General features: G+C 44.0%; 1 protein-coding gene and 1 long non-coding RNA gene across 2 annotated transcripts in view; one reads left to right on the forward strand and one right to left on the reverse strand.

The window, feature by feature from the left end:
- The first annotated feature begins 392 nt into the window (after nucleotides 1-392).
- On the forward strand, nucleotides 393-7,752 carry LOC129406076 (uncharacterized). Its single transcript, XR_008630788.1, has 3 exons — nucleotides 393-489; nucleotides 7,395-7,503; nucleotides 7,617-7,752. It is a non-coding gene; the product is annotated as an uncharacterized LOC129406076 (long non-coding RNA).
- SLC22A4 (solute carrier family 22 member 4) overlaps nucleotides 434-22,856 on the reverse strand; it is a 53,878-nt gene continuing 31,455 nt past the window's right edge. The window contains exons 6-11 of the mRNA XM_055143858.1: nucleotides 18,413-18,539; nucleotides 11,654-11,754; nucleotides 9,557-9,771; nucleotides 7,613-7,795; nucleotides 4,604-4,739; nucleotides 434-1,451 (exon numbers count right to left, since the gene is read on the reverse strand). Of these exons, the coding sequence (XP_054999833.1) occupies nucleotides 1,376-1,451; nucleotides 4,604-4,739; nucleotides 7,613-7,795; nucleotides 9,557-9,771; nucleotides 11,654-11,754; nucleotides 18,413-18,539 (838 nt within the window). The 3' untranslated portion in view covers nucleotides 434-1,375. The remainder of the gene's footprint in view (nucleotides 1,452-4,603; nucleotides 4,740-7,612; nucleotides 7,796-9,556; nucleotides 9,772-11,653; nucleotides 11,755-18,412; nucleotides 18,540-22,856) is intronic.

A 22,856-nucleotide genomic window follows, 5' to 3' on the forward strand; every position in this document is an offset into this window, starting at 1 on the left:
AAACCAAACCATAGAGAGAAAAGTATTCTTTGAGTTCATCAGAAAGGTTCAAGAGAAGGATCATGATATAATAAGGATAGTTGAACAAGGATCAAAGGTTCCTTTGAAAAATATTTGAGAGTGGAAATTTGCACTTGGGGGTAATTATTTCTAGGAGACGTTGCCGCCAAGCAGGAGGTCAGTGACGGTGGATATGACAAGCATACCTGAGCTCTGGGCATGTTCAAAGGACTGGCGGTAACCCTGCTGTGCTCACTTTCAACAAAAACATGCTGTCCCTGAGTGTCTGAGAGGAACTTGTTGCCATGGTACCGTCTCAACAAGCCCTATGACATAGCTAATTGCCATTTTCTGATCTTAAGGAAATGCATCATCTCCTCAGTGACTTTTATTTTTTATGATGTTCCTTCATGGAATTCAGGTTCCCCGTTCCAGACCAGCTGCACGCCTGGAAGGCAACAGCTGCATGTAAAGCTAAGTATCAGAAAGGTAAGAACGGATGGAAAGGTGTTTGAAAAGGTTCTGCGGGTTGCTGGCTTGGCTGCCCTTCTGGGTGCCCTTGTTGGCTGTAAGACACAGATGAGCAAGTTATCTTTACCAATCTAACAGGTTTTGACAGTTTTCGTCATTCTTTTTGCCAGCAAAATCTCTCTTAGGAAATAGTCTTAGGAAACAGAGGATTTAGTCACAGATTCAAAAAGAGCACAAAGCACAGCCCCATTCCATTGGCTGTGAGGGCCTCCTCTGCCGACACCGCTCAGAGTGGCCTCAGGTTCTTCTGTTGGCTCTAGGAACCAGGTCTCAGATCTGCTGCATTTCACTTTCAAATGTTTTTAATTAATATCAGTCTTCTCTGAGTACATAAATATTTCTGGAAAGGCATATTACATATAATCATTTTGTTACTTCAGTAAGTTCACTTTAAACATAGCAATCATTTTGAATGTGCTGTTTCACTTACATACCACCCTTACACACACACACACACACACACACACACACACACATGCACCCACCATTGTCACCTGATTATTGTGCTAATACAATAACATTCTTTTTTATCTGGATTGATTTGTATGCTTGGAAATGAGTGTTAATCTTGATAAGGATTCACTAATCTTGACCAACACACATTTTCAAAAAGAGGTCTTAGAAACTCATCTCATTCATTATTAATTAGTAAGAGAACTCTCTTGAAACAGTTGGCCTTTAAAAACCAGACGGTTATCTGGGAGGGCTATACAGAGTTCGCTGGATGACACACACTTCTCAACAGCAAGGCCCACAAAAAGATCCGCCTGCCGGAAAGGACTTGGGTTTCTTCAGAGTCTCATGCATTTGTCTTCCAGGTCACCAAATGGGAAGGAAATTTTTATTAGAATGTAGTTATTACAACTTTGGGATTTTCCTCTTTCTCCATTGAATGTCTTGACTTTTTCCCGGATCTGAACCTGAAAATAAGATAGGTGCTAAAGAAAATGAAATATTCAAGACCCTCTTCAAAAATGCTAGTCTAGACTAGCAGTTTATCATTTTGAAAACATGGAGCTATTTTCTTCATTAGACAGAAAAAAACGCCACAATTTAAACCCTTACAATTTCCTCAAGGAAAGACTAGAGGCAAGCAGGGGGTACTCTGAAAGTTGAAGCTGATAGTGAAGTAGTTATGTAGCATCAGAAGAAAAAAACTTATCAAAACTGCTACCTTTTGCTGTATCTGCTTTGTTAGGAATCAGAATCCATCCACAATATATAAACTTTATCATGTCCAGGCACTAAAAATTTTTTCCCTCTATAATTCTTTTGTGTTTTGAGTCACTCTCAGCAGTGCACAGGGGCTACTGCAGGTGTTGGGGATCAAACTCAGGCTTCCTGCATGCCAAGCATGTGCTCCGGCCCATTGTACTATCCCTCTGGGCCTCCTGAATCCTGATCCAGAGCTCCTATACCCCTTAGTAATTTCCCAGGTCATGTGGTAACGAGAGTTTCTCGTCTTTTATTATAAAGAGGTGGCTCTTGGCTGGCCCTGCCATTGCTGGGGTGTGGTGCTGGTCAATGAAAGATAAAGTGTGGTTAGAAACCTGAAACTTTCAGCCTCCCTCCCAACTCCAGGGAGGGCAGAGGGCTGAAGATTGAATTAATAATTGATTGTGCTTGTGTGATGAAAATGTCTTAACAAACTTCTAAACAATGGGATTTGGAGAGCCTCCAGTTGGCAAACTCATGCGTGTATGGCAGAGTGGCCCTTCGTAACTACGGGAACAGAAGCTTCTGTGTCTGGACCTTTCAGAACTCACCCTCAGGTCCACAATAAACCCAGAATGCTAAGTCGTGTTTTCCTGAGTTCTAGGAATGTACTGAATTTAAGGAGGAAGTAGGGTGTGGAAATACTTGACTTTGTCGCCAGGTGAGAAGGAAGTATGGACAACTTGGGGGACCCTCATATTTGCCCTGGCGTTTGAAGAGAGGTCAGTCTTGTGAACCTGACCCCAGAAACCTGTGAAGTCTGACACAAACTCCCACAGCTAGTGTCAGAATTAAACTAATTTAGGGGATTCCCATTTGGCATAAAAAGCAGTTGGTGGGCCGGATCGATAGTACAGCGGGTAGGGTGTTTGCCTTGCATGCGGCCAACCCAGGTTCGATCCCCAGCATCCCATATGATCCCCCAAGTACTGCCAGGAGTAATTCCTGAGTGCAGAGCCAGGAGTAACCCCTGATCATGCTGGGTGTGGCCCAAAAAGAAAAAAAACGTGGTGGGTGGGGAAAAAGTTCAAAAGGATGAGTGCACAGCCTGTATGCAGAAGGCCCCAAGTTCCATTCCTGGCACCATAGTGTCGCCTACTCTGAGCACTGAACCAAGTGTCAGGTATGTGGTGTGTCTGTGGGTTCCTGAGCATTACTGGGGAGGCAAAAAAAAAAGGGGGTGTCTGAAGGAAGTACTCCATATAATCATATAGTTCCACACATAATAATAAAACAGAATCAAGAGGCTGGAGAGATAGTATAGTGGGTAAGGCACTTGCCTTGCACACAGCCAAGTGGAGTTCAATCCCTGGCACCCCATAAGGTCCCCCAAGCACTGCCAGGAGTAATTTATGAGCCCAGAGGCAGGAATAATACCTGAGAATTACTGGGAGTGATCCCCAAACAAAACAAAACAAAACCAATTTTAAATAGAATTATTTTATTTTATTTATTTTTAAATTAGCGTGGACAGTATCTTTTCCTGTATGGATCAGCCACTGAAGCGTACTTCTCTGTAAGCTGCTGGTTGTGTTTTTTGCTAGTTTTTCTACTACAATGCTTGAGTTTTCTCCACTGATTGCTAAGAGTTTTTGTTTGTTAGATATATTAATCCCGTGTCTATATTGTGCAGCAAAAAAACTCCCCGAGCTGACCTTTGTCTCTATTTATGGTTTCTTCTTTTGCTGTGCCAACAGTATCTAAAGTTACATAATCAGATATTTCCATCTAGTCCCTTTATGGCTCTTTGTTTTTCAGGTCATGTTCAAAAAGACCTTTTCTAAACTATAAACATATTTTTCTTCCGGTACCTTTATGATTTCATATTTTCAGCTGAACTTTTTATTCCTTCTGGAATTTACCATGCCTTTTGTGGTGAGAGCAGCCTCCCAGCAGTACTGGGGGTTGCCAAGAATATACCCACAAATGCTCAAGAGAGCATGTAGTGCCAGGGATTGAACCATGGGCCCTGTGTACGTAGGCATACGCTCCAGTCTTTTGGGGTATCTTCCCAGCCCCTATCCTAGATATTTTTTGAAGTGGGATTTAAGCTTTTTATGGTTTTGCTTATTTTGTTTGGGTTTTGGTTTGGGGGCACATACTGCAGTACTCAGGGCTTACTCCTGGTTCAGCACTCACTGATCACCCCTGGTGATGCTTAGGGAACCGTATGGGGTACCAGAGATCAAACCTGGGTCAGCTGCATACCCGGCAAGCACCTTACTTGATGTACTAATCTCTCTGATCCCAGGATTTAAGTTTTTTATTTCTCCAAGTGGCTAGGTAAATTTTCTAATACATTTACTGAATAGACACATTCTCCTCTCCCCCACTGAATCTAAATTGCTACTTCTTACATACTTTTTCTCATATTTTGGAGGCTTAATTCCAAATTATTGTAATCCACGAATTTATATTCCATCCCATTAGTACACTGTTCTAATTTCCATTGCTTCACTCTATGCTTATTAATGGATCAAGCACATTATACTTTTTTCAGACCTTTCCTTGTTCTTCTTGCATGTTTATCCTTTCTGAGAAAATATGCTATCTTTTAAGACCTTCCTTCCTTCCTTCCTTCCTTCCTTCCTTCCTTCCTTCCTTCCTTCCTTCCTTCCTTCCTTCCTTCCTTCCTTCCTTCCTTCCTTCCTTCCTTCCTTCCTTCCTTCCTTCCTTCCTTCCTTCCTTCCTTCTTCTTTTCCTTTCCTTTTAGGCCATACCTGATGGTGCCCCTAGTGGTGCTCAGGGGACCATATATGGTTTCAGGATTCCAACTCAGGCTGGCCTCATTGCATGCAAGGCAAGTGCTCTTCTATGTACTATCTTTCTGGCCCTTTGGTATCATTTTTCCACTTACCCTTTTACTTTCTGCATCTGCTCCAAGGTCTCAGGTAGAGGCATTCCAAAACTTTCAGGGAAAAAAAGAGTGATGAGTCCAATCAGGACAGTCAGACTGCCCATGAGAATGTAGGGCAGGATTCTGTTATAAGCACCTGTGAGGTGTGGGACATAAGAAACAACAGTGAGACAAAGGAATCTTCCAGATGCTTTGGAGAATTATCTTTTCATGGTGGCGAACAGTATTTGAGAGCAGTTTTAGATCTGAACATCTGATAGACTGCTGTCACAACATTCCTCTCATCATTTACTTCCCTGATTTTGCACTATCAAAAGGTCTTTTGTATCAGCTGGCATTCTCTAACCTATCACTTACTCATGTGTGACCAATGCTCTTTAGATAGAAATTGTTGCCTACCAAAGTTCTCCTCCTCAGGTGGAGATAACTAGAGGAGGGGGATGGAAGGACAGGAAAAGGATGGTGTGGCAGGGATGGCTGCTGGTCATTATGAGCAGAGCGACCTTTGCTTTTGTTAAACCAGCAGGCTGTAGTGAAACTCTAGGTCCACAGAATTATGAGACTCTAAAACAAACAAGCAAACAAAGAAACCTAAGTACTAGTTTTAATTTCATTTAAGTCAATAAATGTCAGGCACCAGGCCTTGGTTTCTTTTTGATGAATTTCTATGACCCATTATTGTTGGTTTTTTTTTTTTTTTGGCTTTTTGGGTCACACCTGGCGATGCACAGGGGTTACTCCTGGCTCTGCACTCAGGAATTACCCCTGGCCGTGCTCAGGGGACCATATGGGATGCTGGGATTTGAACCCGGGTCGGCCGTATGCAAGGCAAACGCCCTACCCACTGTGCTATCTCTCCAGCCCCTATGACCCATTATTACATGTAACTAGAAGAACCGCTCAAACCCTTCTTCATCTGGCAATACTCAGATGGGAGAATAATCATTCAACAATCATTCTCACCTTGCTTCCTTCCTGTGTGCAGAAATTGCAGGGTAACAACACACCCAAGAATGCAATTAGTTAAAGAAAAACCAAAAATATCAGCATTTACCTTGAAGCTTCATTGAGGTCTCTGTCTCACAAAGGCAGTAGCCATGTGGACTGTAAAACTCTCTTGTAGACACCTTCATTTCTTATATATTAATACTCTACCACTGGACTCAAAAGCATGAAAAGTGGGGAATAGAGGGAAAATAACACCATTCTATATAATAAAACTCTCAGGGGGAGAGTGCTGGAGTTCTGCAGACTATGTTTAAGATAAGAAAATGTTTTTCCTTTAAGAGAAAAATACCGTGCTGGTTATTTAAATATGTCTCAGAATATAAAGAGGGAGGTGTGAATCTGTGTCTGTGTGTTTCAATCAACAGACGAGCAATGCATGATGGAAAAGAATGAAGACAGAGCCTACATCTCTCACCAGTAGATCCCTAAATGAGGACTTGGCATGGCAGATCTATTTACTAAACATCCCTCTCAAACTCCTAAACTCCTCTGTGGTAGTACTCCAGATCAAGAAGTATGGTTTCATAAAAATCAGTTTGCTGCATTGCACAGAACATTTTACAAAATAAAAATGTGAAGAATAAAGGGACAAAATGGGGCTGGAGCGATAGCACAGCGGGTAGGGTGTTTGCCTTGCACGCGGCCGACCCGGGTTCAAATCCCAGCATCCCATATGGTCCCCTGAGCATGGCCAGGAGTAATTCCTGAGTGCAGAGCCAGGAGTAACCCCTGTGCATTGCCAGGTGTGACCCAAAAAGCAAAAAAAAAAAAAAAGAATAAAGGGACAAAATTGGAACATATATATACAAAGGACTAATTTCTTTTGATTATAAAGGGCTTTCACAGATCAATATGATAATGTTGAATACCCATAAGAAGGAAGGCCAAAAGATGTGAGCAATCTTGTCACTGAAAAAGTTAACTGGAACGTTAACAATACATATAAAAAATTTCCAATCATACTTATGATTAAAGAAATGGAATGAAAGCACTGATGATGTCCAGTTTTTACATAACAGATTATCAGTGCTTAAAACAAACAAACATGTTGATTCTTCCCATTGTTGGTTATTAGACACAAGGAAATGGGCACTTTCATAAAGTGATAGTTAGATGTAAGATATATTTAGAAGTCAATTTGGAATTATCTATGACATTTTATCTTTGCTCCAGAAATTTTACTTCAGTGACTCTGAGTTCAAATTGATGTAAACAAATTATCAAATGCTTCCTTTCCAGCAGGTCTGACTTTGTTGGGGGCAGGGAACTCCAAACAATAATAGTGAGTTTTTTGTTGAAATATTGAATGTAACCAAAGTAAAGAGAGAGTAAAGTGAAATTTATCAGCTACACAGGCGGGGTGGGGGGTTGGGGGGCTGGGGGGGTGGGGGGGAGGTTTACTGTGGTTCTTGGTGGTGGAATATGTGCACTGGTAAAGGGATGGGTGTTTGAGCATTGTATAACTGAGACTTAAGACTGAAAGCTTTGTAACTTTCCACATGGTGATTCAATAAAAATAAATAAATTTAAAAAAAAAGAAACAAAGAGTATGAGGGCGTTGGGAACGTGCACTGCAGTGATCTCTGCAGTAACAAAACCCTGCAAGGCCTGAATGTTCATCCATAAGCCGGTTAAATAAATAATGGACATATCATCTTAGAAAATCATGTACTAACTAGACCATGAGAGAGTGTTACATAACAAGAGGCAAAGATATTCTTATACTAAAGTTTTTTCAATGTTGTGAAACAATATAGCTAATATAATTTTGTGTTCATTACAGACACACAATAAATGCATATGGTGCAAAACAAACTTTATGAAGAATTACTCACAAATGATTAAAATTCATGATTTCTAGGGCTGTCATATGGGGAGCTGAGAGAGAAAAGGTACTTGTATTTTTTTCCAGCTCTTTCTATATAAACTGAATTTTTCACAATAAAAATCCATTCATATTTTATATCTGGAAAAATAACAAGCTTCTGCGTTGTATCTCACCAAGGTAAACAAAGTAGGGAGCGATGATGCTGCCCACTCGGGAAGCCATGGAGGTGACCCCCACTGCCATATTCCTGACCAGGGTTGGATAGAGCTCTGCAGTGAAGACATACAGCATGGAGAAAGCGGAAGTGATCCCAAACTTCCCCAGCATCACCAGACCAATGGACAAACTACTGTACTCTGGAAAAAAAAACAGTGACAATGTTAGCTGGAAATGATCACTCTGGACAAGAACTAAGAACTGAGTGCTGAAAGGAGGTAAAGTGTATACACGATAACGTTTCAGTACCTGTATTGCAAATCATAATGCCAGAGAGAGAAAGAGTGAGAGAGAGAAAGAGAGAGAGAGAGAGAGAGAGGGAGAGAGAGAGAGAGGGAGAGAGAGAGAGAGGGAGAGAGAGAGAGAGAGGGAGGGAGAGAGAGCGAGCGAGCGAGTGGTGTTTGCTATAGAGGCAGGCTAGGGATGAGGATGGGAGGGAAACTGGGAACACTGGTGATGAGAAATGTGCACTGGTGAAGGAATGGGTATTGGAACATTGCATGACTGTTGCATGACTGAAACCCAATCATGAACAACTTTGTAACTGTGTATGTCTTGGTGACTCAAAAATAAAAAATTAAAAACCCAGTGTATACAGTTTTTTTGTCTTTTGTTTTATAAGAACCTCTTTTTGTGTGTGGCAGTACAGATTTAGTTTTGGGACCACAGTAGGGGTTCTCAGGGCTTACTACTACTGTGCCAGGGATCACTCCTGGCGAGACTCAGGGAATCATGTGGGGTGTCAGGGAATGAATCCAGACCAGTCCAGTGCAAGGCATGCACTCTACCTGTGGTACTATGACTCCAGCCTCTCCCTCTACTGTTATTTAAGATGATTTATGCATCTAATAACCTTAGTCCACTTTTACTTGTTATAACAGTTTCATGATAAACTGTCAGCAAGTTATCATCAAAGAGAAAGACCAATCCTTTTTATCCTATTAAGAAACATGTATTTCCACATATCATTCTATGTATCAACCCTCTATTGTAATGATGTAAGAAAGTCAGAAATAGGAGTAAATGAAAGCTCTTTATGTCTCTTCTGTGTTTTTTTAACTACTTAAAGATTATAGACCACAAAAATCACTAAATTTATTCTGGAGCTGGCATGTCCCAACAACTCTAACACTTGAATATGCACCTCAGGAAAAAAGATAGAAGGTGCCATGAAACCAGGTACAGAAAGAGGGTTGAGCGTGCAGGAAATGGCTCAGAGGCAAGGCATCTGCAAATAGGAGGCCACACACTCCCATCACACCACATCCCAATTGTACTGACGCTAGGGATACCTGCCACAAATATCACCTACAAAGGGCGCACTCAGACCACCACAGAAGCTATGTGTGATGCGTTGCATTATTGCAGCAGCAACAAAGACAAAGGGGAAGGGAAGGGGACGAATACAAAAAATTTTTAAATAAATTTAAAAACAGGCCAAATGATAGTATAACTGGTAGGGTGCTTGCCTTGCATGTGGCTGACCTAGATTCAATCTCTGGAACCCCACATGGGGCACGAGCCCCACCAGAACTGATCCGTGAGCACAAAACCAGGTCTAAGCTCTGTGCACCACCAGGTGTGGCCCCCAAAGAAAAGAAACAAAATAAATGAAAAAGTCTTTGGGTTTAGGTAACTGTTCCTATGAATAGGATGCCAAGGAAAATTCATCTTCTAAAGCAGTTAGTGATTTCTGATTCTCAAAGCCTGATGTTTCTATTTAAGGGGAGTTATTATAAACCTGGAAAAAGGCTTGGCAATAATCACTCATTTAATGAACTGGTGACTGTGATAGCCAAATAGTTTATGAAGTAAAGGCTTCATAAAAAGGAGCCCCGATTACTTGTTGTCTGGACAAAGAAATCTCTGGTAAGCTGTTAATATTGGTTAAAATTTCATACCTGCAGGCACCAACTGAACTAACAGTAGCACGCCGCCTCCTAAGAACAGCACTCCTGCTATGATATAACGCCTGGGCAGGGTTCGCAGTAACAGCCAGGCTGTAAAGTATGCTGGAACTTCAATCAAGGCTGAGAGAAAACAGTTCAAATAGGCATCTCCATGCAAATTAGGAGAATCAAGAGACAGAGCAAAGTAACCCACAGAGGTGAGCATCCTGAAAGACAAAACCAAAAAGTGAAAAATTAACAAGAGGATTCCCTGAGTTCCTCTAAAGTTCCATGATGTCAAGAAATTAGCTACATCTTGCTGTCATACAAGTGACAACTAGCCAGCTGAATCACTGTCACTGTAATCCCGTTGATCATCGATTTGCTCGAGGGTCTCCATTCAGCCTAGCCCTGAGATTTTAGCAGCCTCTCTTTACTTGTCCTTCCAAATGGTGCCACATTAGAGGCTCTTCAGGGTCAGGGGAATGAGACCTATCATTGTTACTCTATTTGGCAGTAGGTGTTCCTATGAAATAGGATGCCACTGGGAGTTTGTCAGCTGAATGTAAAGTTAAATAATCTTTTTCTCTCTGTTATTTTGGACCACACTCCAACTGTGCTCAGCTCTTACCCCTGGCTCTGCTCAGGCATCTATCTTGTCAGTGCTTGAGGAACCATATGGGGTGGTGGGATCCAAGATGGGTTGATCAAGTGCAAGACAAGACCTTACTGACTGTACTTTCTCCAACCCAGAATTAAATAAAAGTTTAAAAGTCAATGTCTCAGTCATGCTTAGCCACATTTTCATTACTGAGTAGTCAGGTACTGGCGATACAAATCTACTTGAATTGCTTCATAAATTCTATGGGACGGCACTAGTCTAGATACACCAGCATTCATCAACACTTATCCCAAGCCACTTAATTTATAATTTCAGCTTTTCATGAACTGTTGTACATCATCATTATCTTAGAGCTCCTATTTTAAGAAAGAAAAAATTTCAGTGACCTCAGTGAAAATAAAGTTCCAACTCCATTTTCAGCAAAAGGAAGAAGTCATAGTGGAGGTCATATTGCTTCACATTCAATACCTTCACTTCCAGTAAATTCCAACTGATGAAGTAAAACTCACTGTAGGGAGGGGGATCACTATCCTATAATGCATCAAAAAGTTGCAAAGAGCATGGCCCAGCCTGTCAGTGAACTGCCAGGTAGAAGTTTCTCCTCTAAGTGATCTTACAGTGATCTCTCCATAATGATCTGCTTCTTATTAATCTGACTGAAGAGCATAGGATACCTAAAAAGTGACTCTTTGTAGACCTACTCAGTGAGGCTGGGAAGCTCAAGGGCTAATCTGAAACCAAACAACAGTCTTCTAGGAAGCTTAGTGGCTTCCACGTTGGTTTCTAGGACAGCTTAGATAAACCCGCTGACTACTTTATCACGGGCTCAGCTGTGGCAGTTCTGTGGATAAACTTCAAGGCACAGGTACCTGCAAACTCTGGCCTGCAGAGAGAAAAGTCCTGTTCCTTGGACAGACAAGCCCGACTCAGAGGCAGAAACTCTGACACTGCATTCTGGTGGCAAGACATCAGGGCCCTAGAAACTGATGAGCTGCACTCTGAACCAGCTCATTATGTGTGATGAGAATGTTCTCGATTTTTTCCTCTGTTCTTGGTAGACAGGTCCTTATACTTAGCTCCCCGCTCTGATTCATTACTTTCCTGCCTCCTAATCTCTTGTCAGTTACCTACTAACCAGTATAAAGATCCAGACACAGTTCCAGGGAGCTGTGGCTGAATTTGCATGTCAGATATAGGCACCTTACATCACTATCCCGGTAGAGTGGGGAGGGACCTTTCCCTGTGAGCCGCAGGACTTAAATACTCTTCCTGGGGGGTTGTTTCAGATTCCAGTTAGGGGAGACATTCCCTGGGCCTGAAATGTCCCCCATAACAGGACTAAATGCCTGAAGTTTGGGAGCACATACAAATCATTTCAAATCCTATCATTTCTATTTTGTGTCACAAAAACCCAGGTCTTGCCCAATTTCCCTCAGGGCAGAAGCTGTAATAATCATGGACTGCCACCCCATTTCCATGCCACTTACCACAGCAGCAAAGACATAATCGTGATTGTGGCAATATTCCGAGTTCTGAACAGGTCCAGAATGTAAATTTTCTGCTTCTTCAGGGGTGTCAGCTCCTGTAGCTAAAATGATGCAAATAACCACAAGAAGGAGGGGAGTGAGTAGGACTCCAACCATAGCAACACAGGGAAATTTGCAAAGGCTCTGTCTCTTCACCTTGAACAGACATAGAAGTCTTAAATTTGGTGGGAAAAAGGGCATTGACATATGGGATATTTACTCTAACACTATGAAACCTGTGTGGCCCATTTTGACAGAAGCCCTTTAAATTTATAACACTGATCCCTGTCTCTTCTTAGAAAGCCTAGCTTTTCATACTTCTTTGGTTGACACTCCAAGGGGCCTGAGTTCCACTGGGCTGCTTCCTTAGGGGCTGCTTGAGTGGGTAAGGCCATAGAGCTCATATATATATATCTGCTTTATATACTTGTCTTATTGCTAGCATCAGAACAATCTAGTGTTTGCTTAGCTCAGAACAATCATATCCTGATCATATCCTTGGAGACCTTGGTCAAGCCACATTTTACCCTCTCTGAACCTTAGTTCCTCTCTCTGGAAAATGGGTATGCTGGAAGCTGTGTGAGACTACAGCAGGTGGGGTGCTTGCCTTGCTTGTATCAGACCCAGTTTTGATCCCTGGTATCCTATATGGTTCCTGAGCACCATCAGAAGTAATTCCTGAGTACAGATCCAGGAGTAACCCCTGAGCATCATTGGGTGTGGCCCCCAAAAAACAACAACAAAAATTTTTTAAATGGATATGCTAATTGGGTACTGAGAACACAAAATGGGATATGTATAAAGCTTAGCAACACTGTATTTGAACCATTGTAAAGGTCCAACATGTTTTTTTTTTTTAAAGAATTTCAAAAGTTTATGTTAACTATGCTGAGATAAGACAAATATATACATGATTAAATTTACCTTACAATCTAGTGAAGGTCCAACATGTTTTAACTGTAGCATTATTACTATCATTACATACTAATTGAGGAATAGATGCAAGCTGTCAGTTGCAATTTCTTACCACTCTATGTGGACTTCCCTCAATTAGTTTCAATTTATTACAGTTAACTTGCCACTTTCCACATGTAGGGGCTGGAGAGATAGTACAGTGGGCAAGGAACTTGCCTTGTACACAGCTTACCTGGGTTGGATCCCTAGCATTGCATATAGCCTCCTGGGCACCTTTAGGAGTGATGTCTGAGCATAGAGCCAGGAATAAGCCCTAAGCAACACTGGGTATCACACACACACACACACACACACACACACACACACACATATAGAAAAAAAAAAGGAAAGAAAAGAAACAAAATTCAACTTGCCACATATTAGAAACACTGATAAACACAGTTCTCCCAACTGAAACTAAAATGTTGCAAGTTTTAAAGAGAAGCCCTCCTGCTGGTGTGGCAGGGTGCCACATATGGGACAGGGTATACTGGATACTTCACCGAACCCTGATTGTTGTGCCCCTCTCTGGGCCTGTTGGGTCTTTCATGGGGCCTGGGGACTGTATTCTTAGAGGTCCTTGGATGACTGTTATAAGCAGCCAAGTTTGGCAAGCTCAGGAAAAAACAGTTTTTTCCCGTGGTTGTCTCTGGCCAGGGTACAGCCACCAAGATGCCTTTGGAGTCAGCACCCCCAGTATGCTGAAGGCGGTTCCGAGGGAGGTCAGAGGACCCAAGGTCACTTGCTTGTATAGGGCCACTCTCAGTGATGCTTGGCCAGTGGTTCGGCCACTGGTGCCTGGGACCACCAAGGTTAAAATTAGTGTTTTTCAGGGCCTTGTACATGGTAGGCACAGGCTCCACTACTGATCATCTCCCGAGCTTCCACAGTTACTTTTTTATTGTGGTTTAAGCCACGCCCAGCAGTGCTCAGGGGCACCTGGGCCACGGCTCGGAGACCACAGGATACTGAGCATTAAACCCAGGGGCTCATACAAACAAGACAAGTCCATACGTCATATCCTTGCCTCCGGATCCCGCGCCAGGTTGCTTCATTTGGGGCAACCCTGAGGGGAGCAGGTGAGGTCCCTCCCCGCCACAACAGAGCCAGTCCCAGCAGCTGAAAACCTCCAGAACTCAACTGCCACCATGCTCACGGCCACTCTCCACACACTCGGGCAAGCTCACCCATGAGTGAATCTATTCCTGGACCTCGTGACATCTTGTACTTTACACCACTATTATACGAAGAGTAGCATACCACATTTGATTGGGCTTAAAGTAGAAGGCAACTGAACTAAGGGGGAAATATGTTTATACAGATATAGATATAAGCACACAAGTCTCAACCTTTAACAACATGTACCAATCTCTTACATTAGGGCTTAATGGCTCCTGGGATGAAATTCAACAATCTTCACACACCTTCCTCTAAGAAACCTTTTTGGTCTCATTTTTAGTGGAGATTCCATACCTAGTACTAGTAACACAAAATAAATTACTTTGGTTTTGCTTGGGGAACAGGGTTTGTGGTTTGGAATGGAAATATGGTGGTGGGAAGGTATAATGTTGGTGGGATTGGTGTTTGAATATTAAATATAATCAAATGTTGTGAACAATTTTATGAAAATAAAGTAAAAAGTTTAAAAAAAATTTTAAGAGGGGCTGGAGCAATAGCACAGCAGGTAGGGCATTTGCCTTGCACGCGGCCAACCCAGGTTCGATTCCCAGCATCCCATATGGCCCCCTGAGCACTGCCAGGGGTAATTCCTGAGTGCAGAACCAGGAGTAACCCCTGAGCACTGCCAGGTGTGACTCAAAAAGCAAAAAAATAAATAAAAAAAAAAGACAAGTACTTGACCTGCCTGGCCGACAAGACTACCAATTACTTTTTAAAATTTTTTTTAATTTTTAATTTTTTTTGCTTTTTGGGTCACACTTAGCGATGCACAGGGGTTACTCCTGGCTCTGCACTCAGGAATCACTCCTGGTGGTGCTCAGGGGACCACATGGGATGCTGAGAATTGAACCCGGGTCGGCCGCGTGGAAGGCAAACGTCCCACCCACTGTGCTATCACTCCAGCCCCAGGACTACCAATTACTTTTTTTAAAATTAATTTAGTTTTTAATTAGTGAATCACCGTGAGGGTGCAGTTACAGATTTATACATTTTCGTGCTCATGTTTCCCTCTTACAATGTTCAAGAACCCATCCCTTCACCAGTGCCCATTCTCCACCACCAATAAACCCAGCATCCCTCCCACCTCCCAACCCCATCTCCCCCCACCCCACCCTGCCTCTGTGGCAGGGTATTTCCTTTTGTTCTCTCTCTCCAATTGGGTGTTGTGACTACCAATTACTTTTAAGATGCTTTATTGGGAGGTGATCTTCCCAAGCAGTATCTAGGGGTCCAGTGACACTTGGTCAGTGGAACCTGAGCCTGCGTTGTTACTCAGGTGCTATAGCTTTGTGGACCTTCTGGGCCACACCAGGTGGTGCTTGGGAGGCTAAAAGGAGCCAGAGGTTGAAGCCAGGTTGGCAGCATGCCAGGCAGACACCTCACCCCCTCCCTGTACTAGCTCTCTGGCCCCTTAAGATATTATGTTATTTCCTGTTCAGGTTAATGTCATTGATCCAACAGGAGGTAGGAAACGCTACTGATAAAAGCATTCACTTTGGTACTAGACAGACCCACTGACTTCTAGCTGTGTGGTCCTGGGAAGTGACTGAACTTTGCACCTGATCATCCCTCTGAAACACTGGTCTGTGAGCCAAGGTGAGCCTAGCAGCAAGTGGGCAGGACTCTGTGCCTGGCATATACCAGGCTCTGAAGCATCCTTCTGAGAGGACTGACTGCTGGATCCCAGAGCCCCCAACCTCACCCTCACCAGGAAAGGAGTCAGGCCGACCCTGGGCCAGCACCGCTCTCTGCCCCCTACCGGCTTGCCAGAAGGTTCAGTGAACCTGAACTTCCTCATGTCAGGAAGCAACCTGGCTTGCCAAATGCATGTGTCTGACACTGCACTTTATTCTTGTTTTGTCTGCATCACTGCGTCTCTTCCATGTTTCATGATTACCTGATCCACGGAGGTCTGATATCTGTAAGTTTCTCTGAAACAGAATTCACAAATCCAACTCATATAGAATGATATCAGGCACAACCCTGGGGCAAGAATATTAGCCGTTCCCAGTGTTATTTTTGCATCCAGTTTAACTGTCTGAGCTTGGGAGTGAAATTCTTGAGAAGAAGGTGAGGAGCTATTTGCTCTGGCAGCCCTAAGAGGCTCTGTTCTGCCACTGTAAATAGTCCCCCAGCCCTGGCTCAGGAAGATGTTTCTGTCAAAGGTCCTGCAGGCCTGAGAAGGATGCCCTGGGGGCAGGGGGAGGGGGCATGGGTATGCACAGGGCTCCTTTTTCTGGGGTTGCAGTGGGGCACACCTGAGCAGGGGAAGTGCTGACCACCTGCTCACAGTGCCCTGAGCAGCCCCCCACTGGGTTGCCTTCCCACCCCTCGCCCCATTCCCTCCCCTCTCTGAAGCTGCCCCAGGCCCTGAGCAACTATGCCTACCCTCTTTGGCTGGCACATATTGTCCACTTCTTGGAAACTTAACCTGTACTCAGTCATCTTCTCCTTCATCTCCTGACGCTCTAAGTTACTGTGAAGCACAGGCACCAGTCTAACTTGACTTGTTATCCCAGGGAGCCAGCGGGGGCCCTCAGCGCTGCAGGTTTGGGGTGCACAGGTGTGCACAGCTTCATCAGCTAGATCAGGGCGTGTCAGGATACAGTGGGGAGCCCATGAGCAGAACAGGCCTCCAATACATTTTTTGGGGGTCCAGACCCAATGGTGCTCAGGGCTTACTCCTGACTTTATGCTCAAGGGTCACCCCTGGTGGTGTTCAGGGCCCATACAGGGTTCCACGGATTGAACCCGGGTCAGTTGCATGCAAAACAAGTTCCCACCTGCTGTACTATCTCTCCCAACTCCTCCAATACATTTTTTTTTTTTGCTTTTTTGGGTCACATCTGGCAATGCACAGGGGTTACTCCTGGCTCTACACTCAAGAATTACTCCTGGCAGTGCTCAGGGGACCATATGGGATGCTGGGAATCGAACCCAGGTCGACTGCGTGCAAAGCAAATGCCCTACCCGCTGTGCTATCGCTCCAGCCCCTCCAATACATTTTTTGCTACTTAATATAAATATTTAAAAAATCACCAGCCCAAAAATAAAAAAGAGAGAGAGAGAGAAGACGAAGAAGAAAAGTAAAAAAAAAAAAAGAAAAAAGAAAGAAAGAAAAAATCACCAGCAAAAACTAGGGAGATGGATGATGGATGAGGGTTGAGTACAGGCCTTATTTGTGGGAAGGCTGCTGATTTGTTTGTTTGTTTTCTTTTTTAAAGTAATGCAAGATAGCTTTTATTGAATGAAATTGATGGGAGAGAAAGAGAGGAATATGTTTTCAAGGGAGCACATGGGTTTGAAAGAGCAAGCTCAGGGAGGGCGTGCCTTACCCCTCCACCCCTGCACCCCATGGTCCATAGCACTGAGTGAAGCAGCCCCCCAGCACTGTCCTGTGTCATCCTCACAGCAAGCAAAAATCCACAGTATATGATTGGTGTATTTATAAGTAGTGCAATTACCTCCCCCCCCCAAAAAAAAAGTTGCAGGTAAGCTTTCGAAATAAAAGGGAACTGATATTTTATTAATTCTTGCTGTATGCCAAGAAATTTGCATATTATTGTACTTAATTCATACAAGCCCTTAGAGATGATGTTTTTTATTTACTTATTCATTTTGGTTTTGGGGTCACACCCAGCAGTGCTCAAGGCTCTGAACTCAGGAGTCATTCCTGGTGGTCTCAGGGAACCATATGGGGACATGGGGGTTGAACCCAAATTGGCTGCATGGCAAACGCCCTTCCTGATGTACTATCTCTGTGGCCCCTAGAGGTGAGTTTTATCTCAAAGCTTAATCATCATGTGTCCCCAAGACCCTATAGAGTACATAGAACATAGTGAGCACCAAAAAAACGGGGGACAGCAAAAGGGGGGGGGAGAGAGAGAGAGACAGAGAGAGAGACAGAGAGAGAGACAGAGAGAGAGAGAGAGAGAAAGCAAAGCACCTGCCATAGAGGCAGGCAGGGAGTGGGGAGTGGGGGTTATGGAAGGGAAACTGGGGACACTGGTGCTGGGAAATATACAGTGGTGGAGAGATGGCTGTTGGAATACTGTATGACTGAAATCCAGTCATGAACAGCTTTGTAAAGGTCTATCTCACAGTGATTCAATAAAAAAGTTAAAGAAGGGGTGGGATTAAAATTAAATTCCATAAAACCCAAAGAAAAGAAAAAAACAAAAGAAAAATAAAAAGAACAAACAGAGGAAAAAAAAAGAAAAAAATCCCCAGCTGAATAGGGGCTGGGAGAATGTATAGGTGTTAGGGCACATGCCTGGTATATGCCCAACCCAGGTTTCATCTCCAGCACCATGTAGTCCTCTGAGCATTTCCAGGTGTAACTTCAGAGGCCCCTAATTCCTGGGGTAACCCGGAAATCCTCACACTCAGGGCGCAAGCAGCATCACATCCTCAGGCCCTGGTGCTGAGTTAGGGTGCGGTTGGCTGAGACTCAGTGGTGAGGTCTCCTGGATCTCCTGAGCACTGCCTGAGAGGCCCCCATACCCCGAAAATAATTGAATAAAATTAAATTCCACCCAACCAAGAATGCACAGTCACTCTCAGGAGGAAACAGCTGCAAATGCTTACCTCATCAGGATGGAAAATTATTTCTGGGGCAGTTATTTTGTTCATTTTTGCAGCTTTTTTAATGATATCTTCAGCCTCAGTAAAACGTCTCTGGGATATCAGCCATCGGGGAGATTCAGGAATAAACCTAGAATTCATTTTGAAGGGTTTATAATTTTTTCACAATTGCTGAGTTTAATACTCCCAACCCTCCATTGTCCCCAAATAATTCTGACTTTGTCCCAATCTAGTTTGTCTTTCTAAGAAACTTGGGAAAGAGGCCTCCTAAGATTTCTATTACTATAGGATTAAGTTATTTCTAGGAATAAAGAAAAGCATCTTCAAGTCTCAAAGTTCTGATCCAATCACAAGAAAAATGGTGGGTTGTTCTGTAAGACAGGAATAGACAGGGGATGTGGCTAAGGGGGTGCCAGGGTCAGGGTACCAGAGATGCCCACTGAGCCCTGCCAGGCAGTGGGCTCCTGCCAGACACTCAGCCTCTGGTTAGTACGTGACATTTATCTCAGAGAACCTGGCAGCATCCTGAGGCCCCACCTGGTGAAGTGCACAGGTTTGTTGAGGGATGGATGGTCGGGCGACCACATCCCTGGACTTAATGATGCCAGGAGGTGAGGAGCCGGCCTCCTTCCTGGGAGCTCTCCCTATAGTGCTGACGTCTCCTAGGTCAGCAAGCACTCAAACCAGTGTTGAGAAAACAGCCAACATTTGTCTTTTTTTTTTTTAAGGTCCATAAATTTAATTTTGTTCTGGCTGTTTTGGGGCCACACCTAGCAGTGCTCAGGGCTTGCTCTTGGTTCTATGCTCAGGGATTGCTCCTGGTGGGCCTTAGGGAACCCTATATGTTGGGGATCAAAACAGGGTTGGCTATATGCAAGGCAAATGCATTAACCCCTGTCCTATCTCTCTGGCCTCTAGAAATTTAATTTTTAAAAGTAATCTAGCTACATGTACAATGATACTTGAAAAAAAAGCTGACTTCTTTTCTCCTTTTCTATTTCTATTAATTTTTAATCACATATTTATTTGTAGTTTTCTCCTTCCTATTATATATTTCTCAAAATCTCTTGACACTCTTCTGCCACCTCTTGTTTCCTTATTCTTCATCAGGACTTAGTTATCTTAGAAAATGAATTATATGGATTAGAGAGGCCGCTCCAAAATTTCAGGCTAAACTCAGAGCCAAACACAGCTGTCAGACAGCAGATCTAAGCTCCCTTCCCCAAGCTTCTAGGACACTAGGTTGAAAATGAATCACATTTACATTTTCCAGAATAACCTTTAGTTCCTGAAGCCATTGTGGAGATGTTAGGGCATGGATCTTCCCAACAACTTAAGGCTAAATTCTCCCAGGGGACTTTTGTAATTGTTCCCTCCCTGTGCTATCCACGAACCAGCAGTGGCTATCACACCAGGGGGAGTAAAGTGGTGAAGAAACAAATCTTCAATTTAATTTAAATTAATTATATTGTAAATGGTTGCACTGCAGCCCTGCAGGCTTCGATCTGACCACACAACTACTCTCTCGAGATCCCTCTGCTGCTGACTAGTATATTTCCCCAGTTAGGTCGTGCTGAGAAACATCCATCTTCCTTGCCAGAAGCCCTGAGAGCCATCACTGCGCTTAGGGTTCCTAGCGTTGAGCTTTCCCTCTGCTGCCATCTGAACTCCCCAGTCTCATACACGGACTCCACTCAGTTACGGCCAAATGGTTTAAAGGAAACCCGGGGTCTAAAAGTGCCCACATGCCCGCTGAGGCTCCGTGTACTTCTCCTCCTATTTCCAGTCCATTAAACCCAGGGCTGCTGGATTGCCACCTTGGAATTGCCAGGTTTGGGCGTGCAAAGTCCCAAGTGCGGCGGCCGATGATCTCAAAGGCAGTGGAGTGCCAAATGAACTTGAGCCTCTCCATGGAGTGAGTTCAAACAGGACAGGAGGGTGTTGCTGAAGCACCGCTCAGTCAGCAGGGAGCCCAGGCAATCCCCACACCATCCAGGCATCTCAGCACTAGTGAAGACTCCTCTACAAAGTCCCACCCTCAAGATGGTTTTGTTATTTTGTTCCTTTGGTGGGCCACACCCAGTAGTTCCCAGGGCGGATTCCTGGCTCTGCACTTAGAGCTTGGAGGGTCAAATAGGGTGCTGAGATAGAATTAAGGCAAGCATCCTGCTTGCTGTACTATTGCTCCAGCCCCTCAAGGAGACGTTTTTATAGGAAGATGATAAGACTGCTGTCAAGCTTTCCAGATGCGCACTTGACTGGTGAGTGCTGGCCCTCAGTCTGGGGCAGTGCCCGAGGCCAGGAACACACAAGGACTGCCTGGTAAGCAACTCTGTCCCTAGAGCAAGAGTAAGGAAGTCCCCAGGGAAAGACACCGGTCTCAGCTGACACCAGACTCACTCCCTGCTGTGATGATTCATTCCGAGGCAAAGGTACAAATCCTACAAGTTAAAGCCCTTCCTCTCTGGGGATCAGAGCCCTTCTATTTATTTTTATTCTCCTCCTCCCCCACTTCTGTCTCTCCCCGCTCTGGCTCTCTCTCTCTCTCACACACACACAGAATGATACAGTAACGAGTTTGATTAAAACATAGTTTAAAAGTATTGGTCTCTTAGTTCAGAGCCAGGGAACAAAGATGAGCAAAATCATTGACTTAAAGAGACATACAATAATCTTTGAGTAACATGTGCTGAGAGAACCACAATCACTTGAAAATGTTGATTTTTTGCAATTCAGTTAGTAGGGGGTTGCGGAGAGAGGAACTGAGACTGATGATGATGATGATAACGATGGTGAGGATGATAATGATGGTAATGATTTCATTCCAGAATATCATTCCAGAATGCTGTGAATCTGGTGTGCTTTTTTGGTAACAGTGCTATGGAGAAAACAGCCTGCTTTATTTGAAACTTGTGTTCCATTCCAGAGGAAGTCTCCAACAATATCTAACCTTTAACACTCTGTCTCTCAAATTCCAGGAAACTAAGGAAAAAAATAAAGCATTCTTTCCCCCATTTATGTTCCATGCCAACAATTAACATTGGTAAGCCACATCTGCCTTAGAGGTCATGAGAAACAGTAAGTAGCTTGGAGCGGTCCAACCTGCTAGCTGGGTCAGCGAGACCCAGAGGTGAAGGCTATCAGTCTCGGGGGCTGCCTTGCACTCCTAGAGAAGTCAAGACCCTTCACGGAAACTTCCAAGGCGAAGACACCAGAGATGGGGCAGCCCTGAAGATTAAACTGTGAGTTCCAAAAAATGAAGCTACAAATGGTCACCTCTTGGGAGAAATCTCACTTCCGAAAGGAAAATTTCAGCATAAGCCCAGAGAAGGTGTCCCAGGGGACAAAGAGAGGGAGCTCTTGGGGGCGGTGTGGGGTGCCTTTACCCTTTCCCACAGCTCTGCAGTGTCGATAAAACGGGTGAGATTCACCGGGAAGAGAGTCCTTCATAGAGATCAAGCCATTCAGCGAAATCAGCCACTATTGGGAGGTTCCGTTTGGATACCAGGAAACCAAACGGGAAGAATTAGTTGAGGAGAAAAATGGATGAAGAGAGAAACAGATTCACTAATGGAAGAAACCCCCTTTCTTCTTGCTTAAATATGACAGACCAAAGAAGAGGGAAATTCCAAAAGAGAGGGTGTGGCTGGAATCTTATTCCATTTTTCTTTTTTTTTTTTTTAATAAGGGATACCTGCCAGCACTCTGGGGCCACCAGGGGTACACCCGGTAGTACCTGGAGGGCCATGTGGTGCTAGGGATTGCAGTCAGAGAACATATTAGGTATATGCTCTACTACCAGAGCCACGTCCCCTGCTTCCACTATTCCCAGTCTTTTTTCTTGTCTGTAACATCCCAGATAATCATATTGCATAAAAGTGGGCTCATTGTCACCAAACTTCTTTGTTATTCCCACTTGTGTCAAAACCGAGTTGAAGGGTTGGAGGGAAAAGGAGAGAATACTCTGCTAGCAAGTCATTAAACAAGTAATTCTCTCCCAGTCAGACCAGACCTATCGACATCTCTTCACTGTGAATCATCGGTGATAGGGAAGTTTGAGCAAATTATATTGGTTAAATACATAAATAAGGGAGATATGAGAAAGAGAGAGAGGGAGGGAGGGAGGGAGAGAGAGGAGAGAGAGAGAGAGAGAGAGAGAGAGAGAGAGAGAGAGAGAGAGAGAGAGAGAGAGAGAGAGAGAGAGAGAGAGAGGGAGGGAGGGAGGGACACAGGCAGAGTTTAAAACAATGGCCAACGGCACAACAGACACGAATGGGCTGCATTTTCTGCTTTTTTTTTTGGGGGGGGGGTCACACCCGGCGATGCACAGGGATTACTCCTGGTTCTGCACTCAGGAGTTACTCCTGGCGGTGCTCAGGGAACTATTTTGGATGCTGGGAATCGAACCCGGGTTGACCGCGTGCAAGGCAAACACCCTACTCGCTGT

Source organism: Sorex araneus, chromosome 6 (genome assembly GCF_027595985.1).
Source record: "Sorex araneus isolate mSorAra2 chromosome 6, mSorAra2.pri, whole genome shotgun sequence".
Taxonomy (NCBI): Eukaryota; Metazoa; Chordata; class Mammalia; order Eulipotyphla; family Soricidae; genus Sorex; species Sorex araneus.